This window comes from Malania oleifera, chromosome 3 (genome assembly GCF_029873635.1).
Source record: "Malania oleifera isolate guangnan ecotype guangnan chromosome 3, ASM2987363v1, whole genome shotgun sequence".
Lineage (NCBI taxonomy): Eukaryota > Viridiplantae > Streptophyta > Magnoliopsida > Santalales > Ximeniaceae > Malania > Malania oleifera.
The window spans coordinates 63392881-63418414 of record NC_080419.1 but is presented as its reverse complement, the minus strand read 5'-3'; the positions used below and the strand labels follow the sequence as shown (position 1 = coordinate 63418414).

Genomic DNA, 25534 nt, shown 5'->3' with positions numbered 1-25534 from the left:
AAGTCCTCTTTTGTCAAGATCAGGACAAACCTGAAGATGGGCAGAGACAAGTTTGAGGGGGCTTTTCCTTATGGATCCCAGTCTCAAAACCTTCCTCAACAACCGTACCCAATTCCTTCAGGCCCTTTAACCTCCATGAAGGTCCACATAGGCCAACCGGGAAGGCGTCCTTGTTATGTTAGACCCCTTTAATGGAACCCCCCACCTCTAGTCATTGCTTCTAACACACTGAGGAATCATTTTCAAGGCCCCTAAATACTTTGGTTGCTGCCATTGATCTTGCCTTACTTCCTGTCCTACAATCCACTCAGAGGCCCTACATATCAATCCCAGTCCAGCTGATGAGCAAGGCATCCCCAACTTTAAAGAGTTACCAGATTAGACCTGAAAAGCACACTTTATGGAGCAGGTCTCTGACTGGGTGCTTTGGAAAGTGAAAATGGTCAGCAAAGCTATTGGCACTTCTTTCAAAGGTTTTGAAGATAGGGCTATGAAATTGTTTGAATAGATTGAAAGAAGAAGGTGTTGGCCATACAAGGTTTAAAATCTTGTTTTGATGATAACAAATCAGAGGAACTTAACATGTTTTGTTGCAAGTGATGAAACTTCAGAAATCAAGTCATTAAGCTCAAGTTCAAATGAATACAAAAGCTGATTGCAAGACTCCATGGAAAAGGAATATGAAAGCTTGAAGATCATGAGAGCATGAATATCAAAGAGGACTTGCTAAAAGTTTAGAGAATTTGAAGCTCAAAGACAAGAAATGACTCAACAAAGGACAAGCATGAAGACTCCAAGCTTTGAAAGTGTTTTAAAGTCTTAAGAGAGTCTCTATGTAAGTACTTCATTCAACTGATAATTTGATTGGATTTGAAACTCATTAGGAATCTCAGTGACTTAAGACCATGTTTTGAAAAACCCCGGAAAATACTTTTCAAAAGTCTTAAATTATTTTGGGGAAAGCAAGAGAGCAAAAAGAATTTGGAAATAAATTAAAAATCAAAATTTGGTCTATCCAGGCGATTGACACGGTTTTTCCAGGTGACTAACAAATATTTGAATTGTTTTTGAAACAACCCGAGAGGACCCAGTCGACTGACTCGCTCTGACTTTGAAAATCACAGTGTTTTAAATGGATCCAAGCGATTGACTCATATTTTCCAGTCGACTGACTCTTTGAGATTTTAAATTTTAAACATAATGGGTACTTTCCAAATTTGATTTTTTAAATTCTAACCATTATGAAAACTTGGGAAACACTCCAAGTCACTTGGGGAACACGAAATACATACTCTTGATTAATCATCTATAAATACCTCCCCAAGGCTAAGGATTCAAACACACCAAGCAATTACAGCAATCAAGCTTTCTTGCTCTCAAAACTTTCAATACTCTCAAAAACTCTCTTGTGTAATTACTTTATGAAATTCTCTACTGAGGTTTGCTGGGAATCTCTTACACAATTATGAGCCTATACTAAATTCTTTCAATCAAGAAAGAAAGCTCACAGTGATATTTTTCTAAAGGCTTCAAACTCTTTCAATTATTATTTTGAATTGAAGTATATTTTAGTGTTGAATTGCTATACTAATATACTCTTGTTGAGAGTGTCTTTGTACACCAAAACTTGTTATTGTTTTGTAGACGATTTAGGTTCTTGAATCGTTGTTGGACCGAGCGTGGGGTATCGCTTGGAGAGGGGGCTCCACCTTAATTGAAGGAGAGATTGTAAAAGGCTGCTTCTACCCGTCAAATGAATGTGTAAGGTTGCTCCTACCAGCAAAAGGAGTGGTATAGTGGAATCCTTTGGTGTGTTTGCCTAAAGCGAGGACGTAGGCGGGTATAGCCGAACCTCGTAAAAACTCTCATCTCACTCTCTTCCCTACTCTCATTTAATTTCCTGTTTATATTAACTGCGTGGTTGGATTTTAATTTTTTGATCATATACACTACGTGGATTGGAAATTAAATAAACCAAGATTTAATTTGATTTTGGGATTGCGGAAACCAAAAGGGAATACGTTGGTTGATCAATATAAATTGCGGAAACCTTAAAGAGAGTACGTTGATTGGTTAACACCCAAGACTAATTAATTGAAAGTTTATTTAAAGTCTAAGTTTTTGGAAGATTGTTGGAAGTTTGAATTGTGGTTTATATTGAGAAAACAGGTTCATAAACACAGGGCTTTTTATCAGCAAGCATACATTCTCAAACTCTACTTTGAGTTATTGAATCTTGACGAGCAGAACTCTTTTTCTAGTGTGGATTGTGTTAAGTTTGTGTTGATTGGATGATATTGAGTTGCTGAAAAGAATAAACAACTTGGCATATACATTCATAAAGGTTTTAACAAAGTTAATTTTCCGCTGAACTTAAAATTGAAAACCTTCTTTGCTTGTATTAAAATAAGTTAAAGAATCAATGAAAGAAATTTTAAAATCCCAATTCACCCCCCCTCTTGGGAATACACCTTCCTTTTCAGAAGGAAAAAAAGAAAAGAAGAAGAAGAAGAAGAAGAGAGGAGGCACAACACAACTCCAAAAAAATCAATGGGCAGCAACAAGAAACTGAACATTAATAGGGAGCTAAAACACCTGGAACGTTCAGTAAATTATGAAAAATTGAAAGGATGTACAGATTAGGTGTAGGCAAGTAGTAGTCAGGGCTCTGCATTTTTAAATCATGTTGAAGAAACCAATCTCTTGGAATGTGAGGGGATTAAATGACAAATCCAAAAAGAGCCTAATCAGATCCTTTCTTAAGGAATGAAGAGGTGACATTGTCTGTTTACAAGAAACCAAAGTGGAAACTATAGAACTTTTATTGGGCAGAGATCTTTGGGTCCGAGAGACTTGTGGTTGGATCACCCTTGGTGTCGTGGGATACGGAGGAGGCATCCTTGTTTTGTGGAATCTGAATGTTTCCAAGATGCTTGATCCTTCCATCAACTCCTACTCTGTCTCATGCTAATTCAAAAATATATATGACAGTTTTCTATGGCTTCTCACAAAGGCCTATGGCCCAAGCAAAGGACCTAATAGACACCTATTTGTACTAAGCTCTTGGAGATTAAAAGCCGATGGGACATGCCATGGGTTATTGGAGGAGACTTCAACATGGTGTTGTGTATCCTCGTAAAAGAAGTGGGGACGTAGAGGAGAACAATTGTATAAGAGAGTTCCTGGACTTCATCAATGTGTATGCCCTCATTGTATCCCACTCATAGGCAGTGCTTACACTTGGGCCCAACTCTAGAGAACCACCCTCATTCTCAAGAATTGAAAGATTCCTCATTTCAGCAAATTGGGGTACACAAGTCCCCAAAGCCACTCAGGAGCATCCCCCAAGCCCACATTAGATCACTTCCCTATCCTCATTGACACAAGAGGAGTCAAATGCAGGCCAATCCTATTCCGCTTTAAACACATGCGGCTAAAACACAATGGCTTTGGACCTCATTAAGGTTTGGTGGCCCACACTGCAAGCTAAGGGGAAAGCTAGCTCTATGTTAGTTTCAAAATTGAAGGTTTTGAAAGAAAAGCTCAAGGTGTAAAAATAAAAGTACCTTCTGGGATATTCACAAAAATAAAAATAAAAAAAATAAAAAAATAACACCCCTACTCTTAATGACATCAAGGTCCTTGACAAGCCAGAGCTAAGACAAGGGCTCAACACCAACGAAAGGGCCAAAAAAGTATTTTTGAAAAAGGAGCTTACCGTTGCTATCAGTCTTGAAGATCTTGGAGGCAGAATATAGAGCCCTATGGCTCAAAGTGGGACACCTGAACACCAGATCTTTCCACCTAACAGTGAATGCTCACCGCAGACTGAACATCATTTCAAGCATTAAAATCCAGGGGAACACCTCAACAGGGGAAGAAGAAATTAAAAGGGACACCTATAACTTCTATAAAACTCTTTACGCTAAATTTGAAAGCTGGAGACCTATAGTCGATGGCATCATCTTTAAATCTCTCAGCTCCTCCACTGCAGAGTGGCTAGAGAGACCTTTTGAGGAAGCAGGAATTCTCTATGCCATCAGAAATTGCAAAGGGGATAAAGCGCTAGGGCCAAATGGGTTCTCCTTGTCATTCTTTTAGTCAAATTGGGGCACGCTCAAACAGGACTTTATCAACACTTTTGAGGAATTCTTTAGATCAGGTAGATTTTTTAGCAATATCAATGCCACTTTCCTTACATAAAGGACTTTCGCCCAATTAGTTTGGTGGGAAGCATTTAAAAGATTTTTGCCAAAGTCCTCGCCACGAAAATCAAAAGAGCCATTCCAGAAGTTATTGGGCATCAACATGCCTTCGTGGTAGGAAGATAGATCATGGATGCAGCCCTCATTGCTAATGAAGTGGTGGATACTTATCGGAGGGAAATGAAAAATGAGGTGGTGTGCAAGTTCGACATGGAAAAAGCATTTGATCACATTAACTAGAACTTTTATCTTTACGTTCTAGAAAAAATGGGCTTTAAGGAGTGTTGGCATAGATGGATCGCTCATTGCATCAACACGCCAAGTTTCTCAATGCTTATCAATAGGTACCCTGCTAATTTCTTTCATTCTTCCAGAGGACTAAGAGAAGGGGATCCTTTATCCCCCTTCTTGTTCATTGAGCTTATCGAGGAGTTAAGCCTCATGTTGAAAAGGCTACCCGAGATGGGCTAATTAAAGGCCTAAGAGTTGGCAAGAATGGACAGTATTTGGAGGTCTCTCATCTCTTGTTCGTGGATGACTCCTTTTTTTTTTTTTTGTGAAGATGACCCTCTCCACATTCTGAATATCTTGGCAGGGTTGGAAGAGGTCTTTGGTTTGAAAGTTAACCTTGGCAAAAGTGAAATCATTCCGAACTGCTGATGGGCCTCTTCTTGCTGGCCTTTTGCAATGCAAGATGGGAACTTTCCCTATCAATTACCTTGGGTTATCTCTCGGTGCCAAATTTAAAGATAAAAGTGTGTGGGATCCCATCATTGAAAATTTCAAAAAAAAAAAAAAAAAAATGGAAGGATGGAAGAGGAATTTTTTGTCAAAAGGTGTTACTCTCACTCTCATTAAAAACACCTTTGACAAATCTTCTTGTTTACTTCATGTCCCTCCTGCCCCTCCTAGCTTCCGTTGCCCAAAGACTTCAAGGAATTCAAAGGAGGTCGGGGAGGTTAGGGGCAGCATTCAAGCTCCAGCTTGTCAAATCGGATATGGTGAAACAGCCCATTCATTCAAGAGGCTTGGGTTTGAAGTCCCTCAACCTTTTCAACAAAGCCCTACTTGAAAAATGGTTATGAAGATTCACGATAGAGAAGGATCACCTTTGGCAGGGAATCATCACCATTAATATGAGTTTGATCATAATGATAGGATCTCCCTGGCTGGAAAAGGACCACACAGTGATGCGGTGTGGAATTTCATCAGGAAAGGTTGGGATGATTTCTTTTCTTATACAAGATTCCATGTGGGTAATGGGGACAACATTTACTTTTGGCATTATGTGCGGCGCAACTAGAAGGCCTTCTTGTTTTATTTCCAGCCAACAACTTGTCTTGTGACAAAGATGTCTACATCAGCCAGCACCTCCAAACCACAGATCAGAGGTTCTTTTCGAACACCCCCTTCCTCAAAAATGTGGAAGATTGAGAACTCCATCAGCTAACAGACTTCTACAGCTATCTTCACGACTTTCAGCACCAAAAGAGCACAAATCGCCCAATTTGGATCTTGGATAAGAATGGGGTTGTCACTGTTAAATCATTCCTACAGAAAGCTCTGTTATTCAAAGTCTAACAGTAATAATTTCTCCTAGACTCAAATTTGGAAGACAGCTGCCCCCACAAAAGTGGCCTTCCTTGCTTGGGAGGCAACACACGGTAAGACCCTGACATTGGATAACTTGCAGAGAAGGCAGCTGTCCATCACTAATAGATGCCCCCTTTGTATGGGTGATGCTGAATCAGTTGAGCAAATTGTCCTTCATTGCCCTTGGACCAGGAATCATTGGAATTTGGCTCTGAATTTGATTGGACAATGGTGGGTTGGAGAGGGATTTGGGCAACAAAAGAGAAAAGAAAGGCTTTGTCTCTCATTCCCCTAGCAATTTTTTGGTGAGTCTGGAAAGAGAGGAATAGGAGAGTGTTTAAAAACTAAACCTCAGCACTTCAGATAAGCAAAGAGCAGTGGTTAACGGCAGCTACTAGTTGGCATTGGAATTTTTGTAAATGATTTTAATGTAATCTTTGTGACAGCCTTTAGGATAGTCAATCTTATGTATCTCAGTTCAGCATCTCTTGATGCCTTTTCAAAAAATTCCCTTTATTTATCGAAAAAAAAAAAACATAAACATAAACATGCCAGGTTTCATCAAGCATTTAATATCTAAAAACAATATTAACCTTAACCCAACCCCACCCCACACCACAAAGCCCATAAAATAATTAAAAATTGCAAATTTGAGCAATAACAGAGATGGAAAAGTAAATAGAAGAGAGAAACCCAACTTGAAACATTTCACATTTGGCATAAGCCAAGACGGATGATGACAAAATTCCCATTAAATAAAGGATAGGTAGGCAATAGAAGTTATGACAAATATAGACATGAAATGACAAATGTATAATAACAGTATATTTTTCCATAAAATAAAAGGTCGAAAAGATGGACTGATTCACAGAATTAACAAAGAACTTGCTATATTTTTAAATTTTTTATACAGTTGACATGAAAAAATTTATGCATATAGAATTTAAACTCTGAAAAAGAACATACAGAGGACTCCTCAGGAGGAAATACATGGTGAATAAGACATATCTTTGACAGCTCTGCTACTGCTTCTGAACTTCTACCTTGCATTTGCAAAGCCTGTGATTAAATGGATACCATGTGGAACAGAAAATGCAATAAGGAGCTACACAACATTAAAAGAATAAATGTATCATGCAAAACATTTAAATTTTCAGCAGGAAATAAATGATTTAGAAAATTACCCTGCCAATTATATATGATATGTTACAATTTAAGATGGTTTCCTTTCAAATTAGTAAATCACAGGGAGAACTTCACTAACAGAAAAGAAAAAAAAAATAAAAAGAAAAGAAGAAAAGAAAAAAAAAAATACAAGTTCAATGACTCCAAACTTCAGCAGTGTTTCTATGCCTAAGAATTCCTAAGATTGATAGCATTCCAAATGCTATCACATAGCAGCATTATGTCCTCAAAATAAGAACTCAAAGCTTACCCATGCTTGTAAGAAACATGAACGTGTACGTGCAGCCACCCCTGCAGACACAATTCTAGCAGCACGAATGTGCTCAATCCCTATGCTATCAGCAAGCCCTGCGACAAATTGGCAGGCATCCTCACCGTCAATTTGAACAAAACTAGAAGGAACTGTTGCACTGCAAATTCCCAAAACGTGTTAGAACAGTAGAACTAACAAACAAGACAAATAGGACCCACTTTAATATGTACGTACTAAAAAGTCATACCGGCTGCATAAATTTAAGACAAATTCGACAGACAAGCGATAGAAAGAATCTCGTGTATTGGTTGTGTCAAAGGATACCCTTGCTCCAGATTTCCTGCATATTTGACGCAACTGCTCACCCACATGCCAAGAAAATTCAGTACAGTACTTAGGCCAGCTAATGGAGCAACAGATTAGAACTGGATATCAAAAATTTTCAGAATCTAAGTCCACAATGACTGTAAAATAAATTCACCTTACCAACAGATTTTTTTTCCCAAATAAAAAATCTGTTATAACTTCAACTGAATAACAGATTGAGGAAGGAATAATGTAATTTGTAAACAAACACCAACAAGAACAACCAACTCTTAAAAGTCTCACTAGGGGGGCTCGGCACATTGGCTCATTACGTAACTCGTAAACTCAATAAAACACCGTTACCCAAATTATTGTGAACAGACTGAGTTACAAAATGTATATACAGCCATAAGTCATATGGTGCACTCAATAATTCAAATGTCAATTCCATCCTTCAATCCAGGTTTGGTATTTCAACTCTACATGAGCTAGTCAACCAATGCCATGGGAAACTGGACTGTAAAGGCGAAAGTCATTATAGAAGCTTGCCTGCCTTGCAATTGATAACAAGAATACATTAGAAAGGGATCAATTCACTGAACTCAATTGATCCACAGTAAGAAATTTACACAGAACCATTCCAACAATGAAAGTCATCTTGGGTAGCATAAAGAACATCCAAATGGGCCTAGCTATAAAAATATCCTGTTCCTCCTCAGTAATGGAGAAGTCATCAAGAAATTCTAATGTAACTTGCATAAGAAAATATGCATAAATCATCAAAAAATATTTACATTAAGCTCAGAAGCAAATCAAATCAGAAATAAAAAAAATAAGAAGGTGAAGGAAATCATGTTCAATAACAGGGACCAGATATCGTGCTAAAAGTAAATTGAAACGAAATGAGTTTGATGGGTTGGAAGAACAAGAAGGAAGAGAGAAAACTGTTTCTGAAATTTCCTTTCGGTCTTTATTCATACCAATCCTTTTGGTCCCATTTTTCAGCAAGAAGCCAATGAAATACTTGGTAAAACCCTTAAAAAAACTTAAAAACCTTTTAAGCTCAACATGTAACAGAACAAGACTAAAATTATACGACTTCAACTGAAACTTCTAAAAATAAGGTATACAACAAATTCTCATAACAATAAGACACTACAACTAGAAAAACCTTCTTACAAGAAAATCCCGGAACTACTTACAAGCCGACTATGGTGCCAATAACCTTTGCCTTCCATTCGTTTCTCGTTTGATCATAAAAGCCTATTATGGTGCATCCATCCCCAGGGAGAAAACAAGGAAGTCAACATGGATGAGTGAAAAAACAGGGAAGAACATCTAAATGCATACAACACACAGTACTATGGTCCAAGTTTAATGCAATATGAAAATGAGGGGAAGGCAATAAAGAACAAGACCTCAGGTGTCAACACATTTGTATAACTGATTAACTGATAACATGTAATTGGGATACGAGTTTGTTAAAGTTGGTATATAGAAAAAATAAGTTAGGGTGGGAATGATGTCGCTCAAGCTTCATGGACTCATGATTGTAGTAGGGGTGTACTCGGTTTCTTTTGGTTCGTTTTTACCCAAAACCGAACACTGAACCGAAACATATCGGTTCTTATAATTAAAAACCATTACCGAACTGTGAACCAACGGTTCGGTTTAAAAAAAAAACTTCTCCGGTTCGGTTTTCGGTTTCTAACTGAATTGAACCTCAGCCAATGTTAGTAATGGTCAAAGCTCATTACAAATCAACTGGGCCTTTACTGGAAACGGGCTTTATTGGAGAGGGCCACGGGATTCCAATGTGGGTCAGGTGCAGTAATGTAAGTCCTCAGCCCATCAGCTAGTAGCTGGGTTGGTAACAAAGGGAAGGGTTGGTAATAAAGGGAAGGGATAACCTGTATTTATAACTGGGGAGAGACTTCAAATCTCTACCACATTGATGTGGGACAAGAATAGGTGCGGAGGCTGTATAAAGAATATAGGGAAGGATGATAGCAAGAAGGTTGTACCTCACGTTTGCATTATTGGAGGGAAAGCTGCACCCAGTTATCAGAATGCAAAGAAGATTATCAAACTTTGTCATGCTGTGGCAAAAAAAATTAATAATGATACAGATGTCGGAGACCTTCTAAAACTGGTTTTCATACCTGACTACAATGACTCTGGCTGAGTTAGTAATACAAGGGAGTGACCTTTCACAACACATAAGCACTACTGGACATGAGGCATCGGGAACAGGAAGCATGAAATTTTTTATAAATGGATGCTTGCTTTTAGCTATAGCAGATGGGTCTACCATAGAAATTAATGAAGAAGTAGGAGCAGAAAACATGTTTTTGTTTGGTGCTAAAGTGCATGAAGTTCCAGCATTGCGTGAGAAAGGAGCTGCTGTTAAGGCATCACTTCAATTTGCACGTGTTGTAAGGATGGTGCGGGATGGCTATTTTGGCTTCAAAGACTACTTAAAGTCATTATATGACAGCATAGATGGTGCGGGATGGTTGACTTCAAAAGCTATCTTGAGGCACAGGCTGCTGGTGTCTGCTGATAAGGCATTTATCGACCAAGTGAGGTGGACACAGATGAGCATCCTCAGCGCAGCTGGCTCTGGGAGATTCAGCAGCGATAGAACAATAAGAGAGTATGCAGAGAGAACTTGGGGAATCAAACCATGTAAATGCCCCTTCAAGATCTGGCAGCAGGGCGGCAACACCAGAACAGAGAGCAAGTCATCAGCTGGGGATCATTTGCCTTTGCTTTTGTAGCACAACTATTGTGGCGCAAGGCTTCTCACCCATTAAGACGCAGCCTCTACTGCATCCATTGCAATTCAGTTTCTAATTCAGCTAGTTATTTATTAGATTTTTCGGTTTTTCGGTTCAGTTTTGGGTTGGAAACCGAAATCAAACCAAGAACCATATTTTTCTATTTTTAAGAATGAAAACCCAAACCGAAAACCGAAAGACCAAACCGGAACTTATTTCGGTCTGGTTTCGGGTCAGTTTTCAGTTTTTCGGTAAATTTTGTACGCCCCTAATTGCCAAAGCTGGAAGGTACCTCCAGTAGTTCATAGGCAGCAAAGGGTGGATGGCTTGGTGAGTATTGGAGCAGCGACGGCTGGTGGTTCAGGAAGTTTTGGGGATGCTAGGGTTTATGCAGGGAAGGGGGTGCTTGCTGTGCAGAAAGCATACAGGTGAGAGGAGACAGAGACTTGTTGTACATCTTCTCTGGCAGGAGTTGTTGGTGCAAGTGGGCAGCATGAGCTTTTGGAAATGGACAGACTAGGGAGCAAGTCCTTAATCGGCCAATTTGAAATCAAAGAGGGCAAGCTCATGATCAGTCCATTCCAACCCAAACCTGTCGGCCAGTATCCAAATCAGCTTGGAGGATAAGGATAAGGAATGTAAAGGCCGAGTTAGTCAAGGAGTTGGCAACCAACCTAAACTTCAAATAGTCGTCAGCTTCTCCACATTGCACTGTGAATTGGGCAATGTCTTCAATGGTCAATTTGTTTTCCCCTCCCTAGAAAAGCACCAATTCAGGCACCTTATACACCCTTGGGAATTGGTGAACCCTATTGATCAGGCATGGTTTCCTCTATGTCAGCCTAACCAAGGGCCTGACACCAATTCCAACTTGCTGGAGAGCCTCAATTACCTGATTCCATTCCAGAAGAACTGGAAGCTCAAAAGGACCAGTCAAAGGAATTGATCCATTTAGCTATGTTCTTCTCCTAGTGTTGTGGCACGCCACTGCATCTCCTGTTCAAGTGAAGAATATCTTGTCCAAGCCCTTCCTCTGTCTAGAGGGCCGAGAGCAGGGGAAAGGGCTGTTTTTTTAACACTGGTGAGTTTTCCGAAGGGGCTCCTATGGCCAATGGATGTTAGACAAAGGATTCAGGGCTGCAAGAAAGATCAGACGGAGGTTAATGATGCGGCTGATCTGGGCGGAGATCTAGAATGCAAGAATTCTGGTAATGACAAGGTGGGGATGGAATGGGCGACAATGTCTCGGGTTGCAGGAGAACCTGCAATACCAAGGGTTTATACTCTTCAAGAGTGGAAGGGCATGGAAAAAAAGGGAATCCTCAGCTGTGGCAAATAACAGCAGCTGTGAGGGTAGTCAAATTTTTTAAAGGGCATAGTAGTGGCAGTTTTTACATTGAAAAGCCCCTGAATGGATCAAAGATAGATTTAATAATAAAGGTTAGTAAGGATAATTCTTTTGAGGAGAAACAGGGTGATATATCTGACGAGTGTTAACTGTGTGAGCCGGATAGTGATTCTGATTATGATGAGGGGTTACTTCTAGATGAGGTTTTGTGCACAACTTGGGATTGGACCAGATTCTTCTGATTCACTCGTGAAGCTCTCCTATAGACCTCCACATCCAATGGATGTTTTAGAGGAGTTTATGCTCCGGAGTACAATGGAATAGACGAGGAATGAGACAAGATCAAGCAGACAGAAGCTGGTATTTTGCCTGTCCGAGTCTCACTATTACATTTGCTAGATAAACTGGGTTTACAGTTAGCTGATCAGGAGGGGACGAAGGTCCGCTTGGATGGTGGTAAGTGTAAAGCTAGGAAGGGACAACAGGAATTGGCCAATTTTCTGTGCTGTATTAACTACGATGGGAAGGGTTTGAAAAGGGGCTTTCTTAGGTAGCTTTTGTTCAGTTCTTTTGGAGGGTGGGCGGGCAGTTCTGTTTTGGGTTATTTTTCTCTATTGTTTTCTTTTCAAAGATTTCTTATCCTCTTTCATATGTACTCTCTCTTAGTATACTTTCTTTTTCTTTATATTAAAAAAATTAACAGCTCATAAATGTGGCCAACAAAGAGTGGCAGTACTAATACATCTCAATGGTTACAGCTTGTTGAACCTATGAATTAATTTTGATGATGTCAAAATCTGTTTGTGCTTCGTATGAATGCATAATCAGTGCTTATTCCAAAGTAAGATAGTATGATTCAAAGAAGATGTGCATAATCAATGTTCAAATTAAGCATGACATTTGGCAGAACAAAATTAAGCAGACGATTGTGAGCAAATAAGCAATCATTTAAACTACTGAAGAATTTTTTTTCAAATGAAATATGCATGACATAAGAGATTAAGAGATACAAATTCAACATCTAAAATTCTTTAACCAAATGGAAGATTTGTGTAACAAATAAATTGTATAGCAGATGCGACGATAACTGCTGCACAAAAAAAATAAAAAGTACAAATGAAGGAAAAGAAAAGCATCGACAAGATAATGGATTGAAATACACAATTGAAATATTTTAAATATTTATAAAAAGATTCATCATTGAAGTATTCACATAAATATTTTAAGTTCTGTAATTTACGGGGAAAAACTGAATAGCTCTAGAAGCTGTCACATCATGATACATGTTAAATCAGATGAGGCTCACAAAGGCACTTACTTGAACTATATCATCTTCCAAAATATCCTTTCCACTCATTCTACGCTCCATGATTGCTGGAAATCAAATTGAAGAGTTTCTGATTTGAGGAAGCAAAGCACTGTGATGAGATATATGGAAATTTGAGGAATATGAATTGTTACCTACAACAAACACAAAGTTAAGCAATAAAACCACATTTAAGTCCAACTGTCGAAACAAATTTGCCATTTAAAAAAAAGTTACATAGAAATGTTCAACAAAAAATGCCAAACCAAAAAGGCCAATCATACATACAATTTCACCCCAATGGAAACCTTACGTGCAACCAAACTATATTCTTCATTACATAATAAGTAAATAAATTACGTGTGTGCAATAGTTGGCCAAAATCAACTGAGCATTCCACCTCAGCATCCCAACACAAACCCTAAACAACAAAAAGACCATCCGGCAAAAGTCATTTATTTTATAAACATAATCTGGAGAAAAAATTTATTAAAAAAAAAATCAAACATAAATAAATTATTTTTGTTAGTAAATGTTTCTCAACTTTCAATGAATATTACCATAGATTAAGCAAAGTAGTAGAAAAGAATTCATATAGCTGACCCTGATGAGGCAAAAAATATCTGCAATAAGGTGTGACCAAGAAGTACCTTTGTATTACCAAATGTATAAAGAAGGGCTGATAACGGCTGTGCAACCCTTGAGTAAAAGGGGGGGGGGGGGGGGTAATAAAAGTGGATAACTCCAGTAACTCCCTTTAAATATCAAGAGCATCTTAACTACTTAAAAAGGAAGTCTAAGGAGGAGGTAAGGGATCGAACAACTACACAATCTTTGTATTGTCGTCATTCTTTCTTCACTCCTTGAATTCCTGACTTAGGCATTAGAGAGATCCTATGAAGTACAACCCAGGTCCTCCAAGTCCTTTTTGATCTCTTTTCAAAGGATCGAGGCCATGATGAGTTTAACGACAACAGACTCCAGCTAGCCAAAGTTTAATGCTTCTTGTTGCTAGTAAAAATTATTCAAATATATATATTTTTTATGGTAATTATGTACAATTCATCAAAATTTAATTTAGCTATTTAAAATATGTTTAATATTGTAAATATGAATGATAAGAACAAGAAAAATACAAAATCTTACACCAACCAAACTATTCTAAACATTTTGAGGCAAAAATAGTAGAAATAATCATGTTGACCATTCGACTTCATCATTATGGCACTACCACATCTTGCTCACAATGATTAACAACAGCATCCTGTAACAGATTATATTGTTAATAGGGTACAGGTGATGATTTGAGGATCATTTTCTTAACTGGGATTCTAAAAAATAATACGAAAATAGGGATATTCAAAAGACAAGCACTGACAAGAGTAAGGAACCCCTTAATGACATGACATGCAAAGCCAGCCCTCTTCCAACCATTTGATATCCCACCCACTCTCTCAATCACCAAATCCCAAAAAGTATCAAATCTAGGATCGCCCCCTAAAGCAAGATCTAAATAAGACGAAGGCCAAGACACAATAATACAAACTTTCCTAACTCATAGTGATCCATATAAATGCCAAGTACCATTCTATAAAAATGTAACAAAACAAGAACCTCACACAAAATTATCATCTAAAAAGAAAATGGTATCATTTGTAAACTGAAGATTAGACACTTCAACCTTGTCCCAGCCTACCCCAAGCCCTTGAATCATGCATAGCCCCTTGGCATGGCAACTCGTTACCCACAACACATTGACCATCACATTAAATAGAAATGAAAAAAGAAGTCCCTTATCTCAACCCATCAAAAGGCACAAAACCAATTCCTAGGCCGGTTAACAATCATAAACATTATCTTAGAGGACAGGCAACCTCTTATCCAAATTCTTCATACCAACCCAAAACCCTTTCCCAACACGCTATCTTAAAAAATACCAACAAAACTATCATAAATTTTTTCAAAGTCCAATTCAATGGTAGCACCCCTTGCACACTTACTCTCAACATCCCCAACTCATTAGCAACCAACGCAACTTTCAAAATCAATTTATCCTTTATAGCAACACTCAGCTCCAAACTCACCATATCACCTAAAACTTGCCAAAACCTCTTGGGTAGCAGTCAAAATCATTAAATACTGGTTAAGTAACTGATAGGCCTAAAATTTCTAGCCTTATTGAAGCCTTCCTTTTTAGAAATAAGATTAGTGAAAGTAAAATCACGCTCCTACCAACCACCACATTGGTGTAAAACTCATGGAAAAACCCATAATACCATCCTTAATCACCTCCTATCATGAAAAAATCTAATGTGAAATTATCAAAGGCTAGGGCCTTATTTCTTTTCGTCTATAACACTGCCAAAATCTCAAAAGGCCTCACTAACCAAAAAGCTCTTTCCTCCTCAGTGGGACTCCAATCGAGGCCCCTATAAAAGTCTATAATCAACTCTCCTATTTGCTCATGATCTCTCACCATAAAGCCAGAATCTAACTTAAGCTCTTGATAAGACCCTATAGTTTTATCATTAAGAAATTAGGGAAATTTAAGAAGGGAAAATAGTATAAGAAAATAGGGTTTGATCACTTCGAGGGGATTTGCCTCCAAATTAGCCAAAGGCTATGAATTATGTTATTTTTTGGATAGAAAAGCCCCATAGGGTTACATATATATAGGGTAAGGAAAATTACTCCTATTAGGAATGTAAAATATCCCAATCCAAGTCCTTAATGGACTCGATCCCAATTGATTTGGGAATCCTAACACATTAAATAAAAATCCCAACATTAAATAATCCTAACATTAAATAGAATTCATTGGGAATCATAATAGATTAGATAGAAATCCCAATTGATTTGGGAATCTATAATCAAATAGAAAATCCCAATTGATTTGGGAATCCTAACATTCTCACCTCCTTCAAATCAGCCTTGTCCTCAAGGCTAAGCAGAAATAAACTTTGGGAATCTCCCCTCCAAGGATTGATAAGTTTCCCAAGTTGCATCTTCAGATGGTAAGTGAGACCAGTGAACTAAAACTTCTATGATGTCTCAACTTCTACGTTTGACCACTGGCAACCAAAATTGCTTGTGGCTGCAATTGATCTCACCCGTATGTGCAACATTAGGCAAGTGGCGCTGCACAATAACTTGCTCCCCTAACTTCTTTTTTAGGTAAGAGACATGAAAATTTTGATGTACCTTAGACCCAGTTAGCAAGTAAAGACGATAAGCAATAGGGCCAATACATTTTAGGATCTTATAAGGCCCATAGAATTGAGAAGACAACTTCATTAAAGAATGAACAATCACAGATATTTGTATGGAAGGATGTAGCCTGAGAAATACCCAATCTCCCACTGAGAATTCCCTTTCACTATGATGCTTATCAGCTTGTTGTTTCATAGGATCTTGAGCTACAACAAGATTTTCCTTGAGGAGTTCAACTACTTTGTCTCGATCATGCAACTCCTTGTCGACTTGATCAACGTTGGATGATCCAGCTAAATACCTAGCAAGAACAGGAGGAGCTTGACCATAGACAGCCACGAATGGAGTCAACTTGATGGAGGAATGATAAGTGGTATTGTACCACCATTCCGCCCATGGGAACCATCACACCCAATCCTTTGATTTGTTGCTAGCAAAGCAATGAAGATAAGTCCCCAAGTACCTATTAAAACTTTAGTTTGCCCACCTGCTTGTGGATGATATGTAGTGCTCATATTCAATTGTGTTCCTTGCAAACAGAAAAGCTCCAAAAGTTGCTAGTAAAGATTTTATCACGATCACTAACAATAGACTACGAAATTCCATGCAACTTGACAATGTTCTAAACAAAAAGGTAATAGCAAAACTTATAGGAGTATAAGGGTGAGTTATGGCATAATAATGAGCATATTTTGTGAGACAGTCCACAACATCAAAAATAGTAGACTCACAATGAGAAGTTGGTAGTCCCTTAATGAAGTCCATGGAGATATCAGTCCAAGCCTCTTTTGGAATAGGAAGAGGTTGTAGAAAGCTTGGGCTCACCACAGTTTCTCCTTTCTATCGTTGACAAACATCGCATTTTGACACAAACTTTTTTATTTAACCCTTCATTCCCTTCCAATAAAATTCTTAAGAAATGTTCTTGTAGATTCTAAGAAAACCAAAGTAACCTATAGTCAATAATGTGTGTAATTCTTGTAGTACGGTTTGCTTGTAGGCTCAATTAGGCACTAATAAAATCCTCCCTTTATATAGTAAGTTTAAAGAGTCCCAAAGTTAAGGAGGTACTAAAGTTGGCTCTTTTTGTAGCTTTTGGATAATGCCTCTAGTCTCCAAATTTTTCCAGCATCCCTTCCTAATTTGTTCAATAGTACATGCACGTACAGAAATAGCTATAAGTTCAACTTGTTCAAGAAGTCATGCGAGTGCATCTGCCACCATATTCTTAGTCCCTTTCTCATAGATAATCTCATAGTAATAGCCCAACAACTTAGTGACCCACTTTTTTTGTTCCATGGAAGAGATTCGTTGCTCCAAAAAGTACTTCAAACTCTAGTGATCAGTTCTGATTTGAAAATACTAACCAATTAAATATGATATCCACTTCGTAATTGCATGCACTATGGCTCGCATCTCTTTGTCATAAACAAACATGCTGATGTGGGATGGAGAAAGAGCCTTACTATTAAAAGCAATGGGGCATTTATCTTGCATTAAAATTGCACCAATGCCAATTCCTGATGCATTAGACTCGATGATGAACAACTTGTTGAAATCTGGCAAGCAAAGAACTAGTGTGGTGGATATTGCATGCTTAAGGTTGACAAAGGCTTGTTCAACTTTCTCACTCCATTTCAATGCACCCTATTTCAGTAAAGCGGTTAGCGGAGTGCTAATCTTTCCATAATCCTTGACAAACTTGCGGTAGTAACTACTTAACCCCAAAATTCTTTGCAACATTTTGATTGTTTGTGGAATAGGCTAGTCTATCATCACTTTTATTTTAGAAAGGTCAATTGAAATAACTTCTTGAGAAACAAAATTGCCCAATGAATTCCACATGTGATCAAGCAAAACTGCATTTAGATTTCTTCACGAACAGATGATGCCCACGAAGAGTGACGAGTACAATTCACAAATGACCTAAAGGATCTTCAAGAGATAAGCTATATATCAGTATATCATAAAAAAATATGAGAACAAACTTACGTAGGTAAGTTCAGAAAATGTCATTCATGAGACTTTGGAAGGTCAAAGGCGCATTGGTTAACCCAAAAGGCATAACAAAGGACTCGTAATGGCCATCATGAGTTTATATAAACGCAGTCTTCTAATTGTCATCCTTATGTGCCCAAATCTGGTGATAGCCTAATCTTAAGTTGAGTTTGATGAACTGTCGAGCACCACCCAACTTATCTAAAAATTCATCCACAAGAAGGATAGATAGTTATCCTTCACAATGTTCTTGTTCAGTGCTCGATAATCAACACACATCCAGCAAGAGCCATCCTTCTTCTTCACCAATAAGACAGGAGAAGAATATGGATTGACACTTGATTGAATTATGCTCACATCTAACAATTCTTTCACTATCTTTCCTATTTCTGCTTTCTGAAAATAAGGATAGCGATAAGGACAGATATTAGTAGGAACACTACCTGGCAATAGAGGAACATGGTGATCATGTGTTCATTGAGGTGGCAATCCTTGTGGCTCTATAAATAGGTCAGAAAATTCTGAAATAAGAGGGTCTAGCCCTTCATTCTGGCCACATTGAAGTTGGAACTTTGGTGCTCAAAGTTGTACCAAGCAACCATGTTGCTCCTTTTTAAGGAGCTTCTCCACACAATGGCTTGAAACTTTAGTGACAATACCACAATGTTTGCCTTTAAGAGTCACTCTTTGGCCATTAACAGCCAACTGCATAACTAGTTTAGAGAAATTACAAGCTATATCACCTAAAGTCCTTAATCGTTCAATACTCAAAACCACTTCATAGTCTTCTAGTGGCAACAAAAAGAAATCAACATACAAGCCATGGTTTTGCATAGTAAGTTCAACCTTCGGACACTTGCTCTAACATGTCAAGGTTCTTCCATCTACAACCTTCACATCAAACTTTTCACATTGCTCCACAAGATAGGCTAGCCATTTAGCAATTTTAATGTACATGAATTTATTAGTGCTGCTCATATCAATTAAGATAGTAACAAGTTGGCATTTTAGGAAGCCACTAATTGTAATGGTTTGAGGCTTAGCACAACCAGCTAAAGCATGAACTAAAGAAGTGATATTCATCATTATCATCAAATTCCATACTTTCTTGATCTGAATAAGGCGGGTCGTTCTCAACCTCTTCTACCTCCTACACTGGTTCAATCATCAACAGTCATCCATTTCTGCAATGGTGCCCTCTATGCCACTTTTCATCACAATGCCAGCACAAACCTTTTGTCATTCTCTTTTTAAGTTCCTCCTAAGTTAATCATTTGATGAGAGGATTGCAAGGAGCATGTGGTGTGATAGTGCTGCTGACATTCTACTTGCTAATGGTCTTCTTGGAACGACGTCATTTTCCCCCAACTTCTCTTCTTCTAACCATTTAAAGGAAATTGCATCACATACTTTGACCTCATGTCGAATGTCGAGTAGGAGTCTATCAAATAAAAGTACCAACAAAGTGGCTTTCATTCCAATCTTTAGCCTCGTTTGATAGTAGCTCAAATTGTGTCTAGTACTCCAAGACAATGCTAGTTTGGCGTATTTTAGCAAGCTCTCCATTGATATTCTCATATCCAGTGGACCCAAATCGGACAAATAATCTAGAAACAAATTCTGCCCATGAAGGCATTCCATAATGAGCTTCAAAGCAATTATACCATTGAATAGCATCTTCGTCCAAACTAATAGAAGCAATCTCAACTTTAGATGTTTCTAGAGTGCGGTGAAAGCAAAAGTATTTTTCATCCCTAGAAACCGAACTGGTAGGATCATCACTGTCCCATCAAGTAAATTCCACCTTCATACGAGAAGGACCACAATCACGCTCTCCTTAGTAACCTCCTTCACGCAAGTACAGCTGCTCCATACAATTAGTTGATGTAGAGGCATCATCTTCTCTCTCTTTGTGGGAAGATGTAATGAGTAGTTTATAGAGCAATGCCTAGATCTCTTCAAATTGAGACTTAAACATATTGCTAAGTTCAGGTTTTAGGCTAGCTTCCATCTAGGAGTCTACTGAATTTTCTAAGGTCATTGCGTATGAGTGAGGATCAAGAATTCCAAGATCTTGTTTTTGATGGCGGGTTAATGACATCCACAAGAACGTCGGCCTTGATACCAAACGATAAGACCATAGGGTTTTATCGTGAAGAAATTAGGGAAATTTTAAGAAGGGAAAATATTAAGAGGGTTTGATCACTTCAAGGGGATCTGCCTCCAAATTAGCCGAAGGCTATGAATCATGTTATTGCTTGGATGGAAAAGCCCCGTAGGGTTACATATATATAGGGTAGAAACTTAATCCTATTAGGAATATAAGATATCCCAATCCAAGTCCTTCATGGACCCAATCCCAATTGATTTGGGAAGCCCAACACATTAAATAAAAATTCCTACATAAATAATCCTAACATTAAATAGAATTCATTGGGAATCATAATAAATTAATTAGAAATCCCAATTGATTCAGGAATCCTATCATCAAATAGAAAATTCCAATTTATTTGGGAAAACTCTTTAACAAAACTCTTCTTCCTCCTCTCATTAACCACCCAAGGGACCACCAGCATAGAATTACAATCTCCCTACATGACCAATTTTAACCTCAACTTGCTGCCAACTAGTGACCTCCAAATCATTGCAGAGGTGAATCCTTCTAGCCCCATCTTCCTATTTCAGCAGCCCACACTCCTCCAATCTGTCCAACCCTCCCATCTAAAAACCAATATCATTCTTCCTCTCTCTCATTCTTTAAAAGTCCTTTTATTCCATGTTCTCAGTTTATTTTTCAGGAACATCGAATTTGTTTATAAATTTGAAACCTTTCCAACTCTTATAAATTCAAAACCTTCCTAACCCTAAAGCCACCACTCTTTCCTCCATTTCTCAATCTTTTGTCATAAATGAGTGGTGGGCCGAATTCTCAAATGCGAAGGAATGAGACCCACATAAATCTAATAGCACATGACCATGGTCTGAAATAGGTTTATACAAAACCTCATGAACAATGTTTGAAAAACAGAAAATGCAAGTGGGACCTGCCTACGATTCCATGTTTTCAGTTTTCTTCAAGAATTTCATTTTTTTTATAAAATTGAAACCTTCCCAACCACAAAGCCGACACTCTCTCCACCATTTTTCAATCTTACTCCTAAAAGAGTATCAGGCTGACCACATATTCTCAAATATTAAGGAATAGAACCCACATAACTGGTTTAGAATCTAATTGCAGAGAACAATCGTCCGAAGTAGGGCAACAATAAATGCAAGGGAATCACCTATACCCTGATACTGTCGAAGTGACTTTGACCATCAAGCAAAAGAATATCTAAAAGCCAACAACCTGGAAAAATAAATAAATAAAAACTTCCTCATGCTAGCAGTCACCCTGGTCTACACCTGATTTCTCACAAATTCAAATAATATGGAACCATGACCCCCCCCCCCCCCAACCCCAAAAATAAAAATAAAAAAATCAATGGGCTTGTAGATGGATGTACTCCAACACTCCCACCAAGCCTTCCATCTAGCAACACAAGCATCGAAAAAGCACCTATAAATAAAATATCTACTAATAGCCACCCCAACATATCATTAAACCCCTATACCGCCTGACACCTGACACTCCCAAGGAAGAAAGGATAACTTCTTTGAACCTAGATTACCAAATACAGCTAACTAAAAAACCATCTGCTTCTGCCAATTTGGATTCTTGAGGTATAATAACATTAGGATTTACCCTAACTACTAGCTCCTTAACCAATATCTCTCAAAAAATAAAATAAAATAAAAAGGAAAAAAAAAAAAAAAAGACTAAGACTAGCTTAGACTAATCTACTTACGAAGCGGTTTTGCAAGGGGAAATCACTTCTGCATTTTTCTTTAGCTTCGCCCCTGGTTCTATGACAGCAGACACACCATCCCCACTCCAAGTGAAACCACTGATTCGATTTAGTTTGGATTGATAGAGCATCTTTCCATCAAATATTGTTCTTGTAGTTGTAGCACTAAACAGTGAATTTTTTTTTAATTATAATATTTAAGTAAAATAATTATAATAATTGCTATTTAAGTCAATTTTTTAATTTTTTTTAATTTTATAAATATTAACCAAATAGGTGTTCAATTTTTAGCTTTTGTGTCTGCTTTTTAGTTTTGGTTTTCTTTTCATAATTTTTGACAATAATACTAAACCACCCCTAAGGAACTCAAAAGAAAAACTGAATTAACTCCAGAGAACAGCATATAAGAGCCTCCAAGAGAGTATTTTATATCAAGATGCAGAAGCCCTATAATCCTAGCCTTAATCTCACTTTTAATGCTTTTATTCCTAGCCCTCCATTCATTTACAAAGTAACAAGCTAGTAATAAGACTATTTAAAAGTCTAGGCAGAAGTTCATTAGAAAAGTCATTAAAGTTAATTTAAAAAAAGAACAAATACTTAAAACAAAACTAAATCTTTAAATTCTAGGCTAACTATTCAGCTGATCTAACCATGTTAGCAGGCACACATGGCCAAATTACATGCCCAAATTGCTCTTACATTAAAAGATTAATTTCACCCTGCCAATAAGCACTGAGACAGGTAAATCCCCATCCCAAACCAATCCCCATAACTAAATGTTGGCAATTTCTTTATCATGAGCATAACTTTTTTCATTTATATTGTTAATTTTAGATAAAATAATTCATTTTATTTATGCTGCTAATTCCCTAAACTTTATTGAAAATCTATTTATAGATATGCCCTTTTGATTTATTTTACTCAATACACCTCTTACAAACCCCCCCCCCCCCCCAACACTTGCATGAGAGACAGCGAGAGAGATTTATATCATTATGGGTGGCACAGGTGCAAAGCAAGAACATGGATGATGGTGCGAGGCATGACCAAGGATCTACTTTACTTCCTGATGAATCGAGGATGAGAATGAAAAAAATTTCATCCATGAGAATGGGAGGGATATGAGAATTAATTTCGTTGGGACGTCAACCTGTTGCTATCCTAACAATTATACAAAGTTATTATTGCCATGCACACGCACACACATAGACAAGACCTTGATTCACTGATGCAGTTACCATTTCAGCCTAGCACTAGCAAATAATGTCCTAGCCACACTTGTCTTAATTTTGTAATATATTATATATAAACTGTTAGCATTGTTGGCTACACTATCAGGGTCTTACATGATCCCAGCTTGTGGCATCTCCCCAAAACAAGGAATTTGAGATAGCTCCTTGAGTAATATAGTAAAGAGAACATTATAATGATAGATTTGAAGAAAAAATGATTGGGGTATATAAAGCATAAACTTCTTAACTTTTTAAAATTCTACAGCTAGTCCTCACTGTTGTAATTCTCACGATGATAACCCTCACCCACCCCACCTGAACCAAAAAACAAAAACAGAAACAAAACCAAAAACAAGCAAACAAAAACTAGCAAGGAGTGCGTCCTTGCTACGTCCATTAAAGCTCCTCCTCTTCCTCTCTATATATATAAATAAATAAATAAAAATAGAAAAACCCCTCTCACGAGAACCATGACGAATTCAATTGCATACAAAACCCCAACACCCTTTGACAAAAAACTGTCAATTCAAGATGATATCAAATGCAGCAACTCTACAAGTCAGAAACTTAGAAAACACATAATGCTTTAAATGATCATGTCATAACAGAGTGCAATTAGGTACAGTTTGGTTTAAAAGCACTTTCCTAATACTTTCTTGCGTTTCACATTTAGTGAGTGCCACAGTTTTCTAGCATACTGAAAGGGACAGCAGTCCTTGCAAAATGCTACACAAATACTACCAACATTCTATGCTAAAATAACAAGAACTTACCTCGAATTAATCTGTTGGCCTCTCTTTGATGCTCCTCCTTGTTCCCTGTCATAACCGGAGATGGAAGCGATACGGGCCACCACCCTGGCAACTTCTCCTCCATCCTCGCCCGTTTCATAGGCAACCTTTCTGAAATTACAGGGACGGTCCCTCGTGCGGGAGAAAGTGGATTACCCATAACCCAAAAACCCTTATTCTTCTTATTCTTCCCCACAACAACCTCTCGACCCGCAAGACTCCGGTCCCTCCGAACCAAGGCACCATATCCAAGCTCGAATCGACTCCAAAACCCTACCCTCAAATTCCCAAAAACCCTAAAAGCAAGAACAATCGCACAGCACCACAGAATCAAATAACTGACGAATTCCAGCGTAGAGCGGCGGCAGGAGATGACGACTCGCCGATCACGATCGATGGAGACCATCGTCTGCAGATCTTCAAAAGCCTCTTTGCTGGAGAACACAAAGTGACGAAACTTGGAGTGCGATGCGCAGAAGAGTTGCTGTATCGATGAGGAGACTTGGTGGGAGAGGTAAGCAGGGTCGATAACGATATGAAGGTTCCGATCAGAGGCAGAGGAGGAGGGTTTGGGCTTGAATTTGAGTTTAGATTTGGCGGCGTGGGAGCGTCTATTGGCAGGATTCTGATTACGAATGGAGCATGAGATCGGAGGGCAAGAATGATGCCAGTAGTGGGCATCGATGCGTGGGAGCTGAGACTGAGACGTACCAAATACAAAGCTCAGACTGTTCATTACATGCAAGTGCAATGGAAGAAGGAGAGGAAAGAAAGACGGGGAGGATGAGAGATCTTTGTAGCTTTTGCTGCAGTCTCAAGTCGAGAGGAGCAGTCAGAATAACCAACCCGCTGCAATATTGTTACTGTTACGCAGTAGAAAAATGGAAATGGAAATTGAAATGAAGATCGAATAACAAACCGAACTTAACTTTTAAGTTATTTATATATATATAAATGGTAACCAAAATAAGGATGGAAGTTCAATGACTTAAATGAATCTAAATTCATCATTCAAATGAAATGAAAATATGCAAAACCTTCACATGGTGCTTTCTTTAATAATGACTCAAATAAATCCAAATTTATTATTTAAATGAAACGTAAATGTGCAAAACCTTCTCGCATGCCTTCCCTAATCTTCGACTCTTGTTTTCTTATAATTTTCATTACCTAGAGATGAAACCCAGGTCGATAGAGGAGGAATACAACAACTACAGTTGTATACCTAGATCAAACACCGAGAGCCACCCATCAAATCTTGTCATTCTAATCTGCTATTATGGCGATATAGCTTTTGTAAGAATATCATAACTGATGTTAATCCAAGTAGGGTATTCCTTGGATATAGAAATTATGGGGTAATATGAATGTTATTAAGTAAATTCAATGTTCCATATTGTTGGCCTTTGTTTCTCCATGTGTTAAATGTGTCTTTATTTTGATATTTGTTGTCCAAGTGAGTAAATTTTGTGGTAT

At 38.0% G+C, this 25534-nt stretch overlaps 1 protein-coding gene across 9 annotated transcripts in view; it reads right to left on the bottom strand.

The window, feature by feature from the left end:
* The window catches only part of LOC131150543 (uncharacterized), a 30972-nt gene extending 5887 nt beyond the window's left edge, over positions 1 to 25085 (bottom strand). For 3 of the 9 annotated variants that reach the window (XM_058101322.1, XM_058101320.1, XM_058101319.1), the window contains exons 1-5: positions 24041 to 25046; positions 12989 to 13044; positions 7484 to 7593; positions 7234 to 7393; positions 6765 to 6857 (exon numbers count right to left, since the gene is read on the bottom strand). In XM_058101322.1, coding sequence (XP_057957305.1) covers positions 6765 to 6857; positions 7234 to 7393; positions 7484 to 7593; positions 12989 to 13044; positions 24041 to 24794 — 1173 coding nt within the window. In that variant the 5' untranslated portion in view covers positions 24795 to 25046. Of the gene's footprint in view, positions 1 to 6764; positions 6858 to 7233; positions 7394 to 7483; positions 7594 to 12988; positions 13045 to 24040 lie in introns of all 9 variants that reach the window. The other 6 variants (XM_058101326.1, XM_058101325.1, XM_058101321.1 and 3 more) reach the window with 4 other exon arrangements.
* Positions 25086 to 25534: the final 449 nt, after the last annotated feature.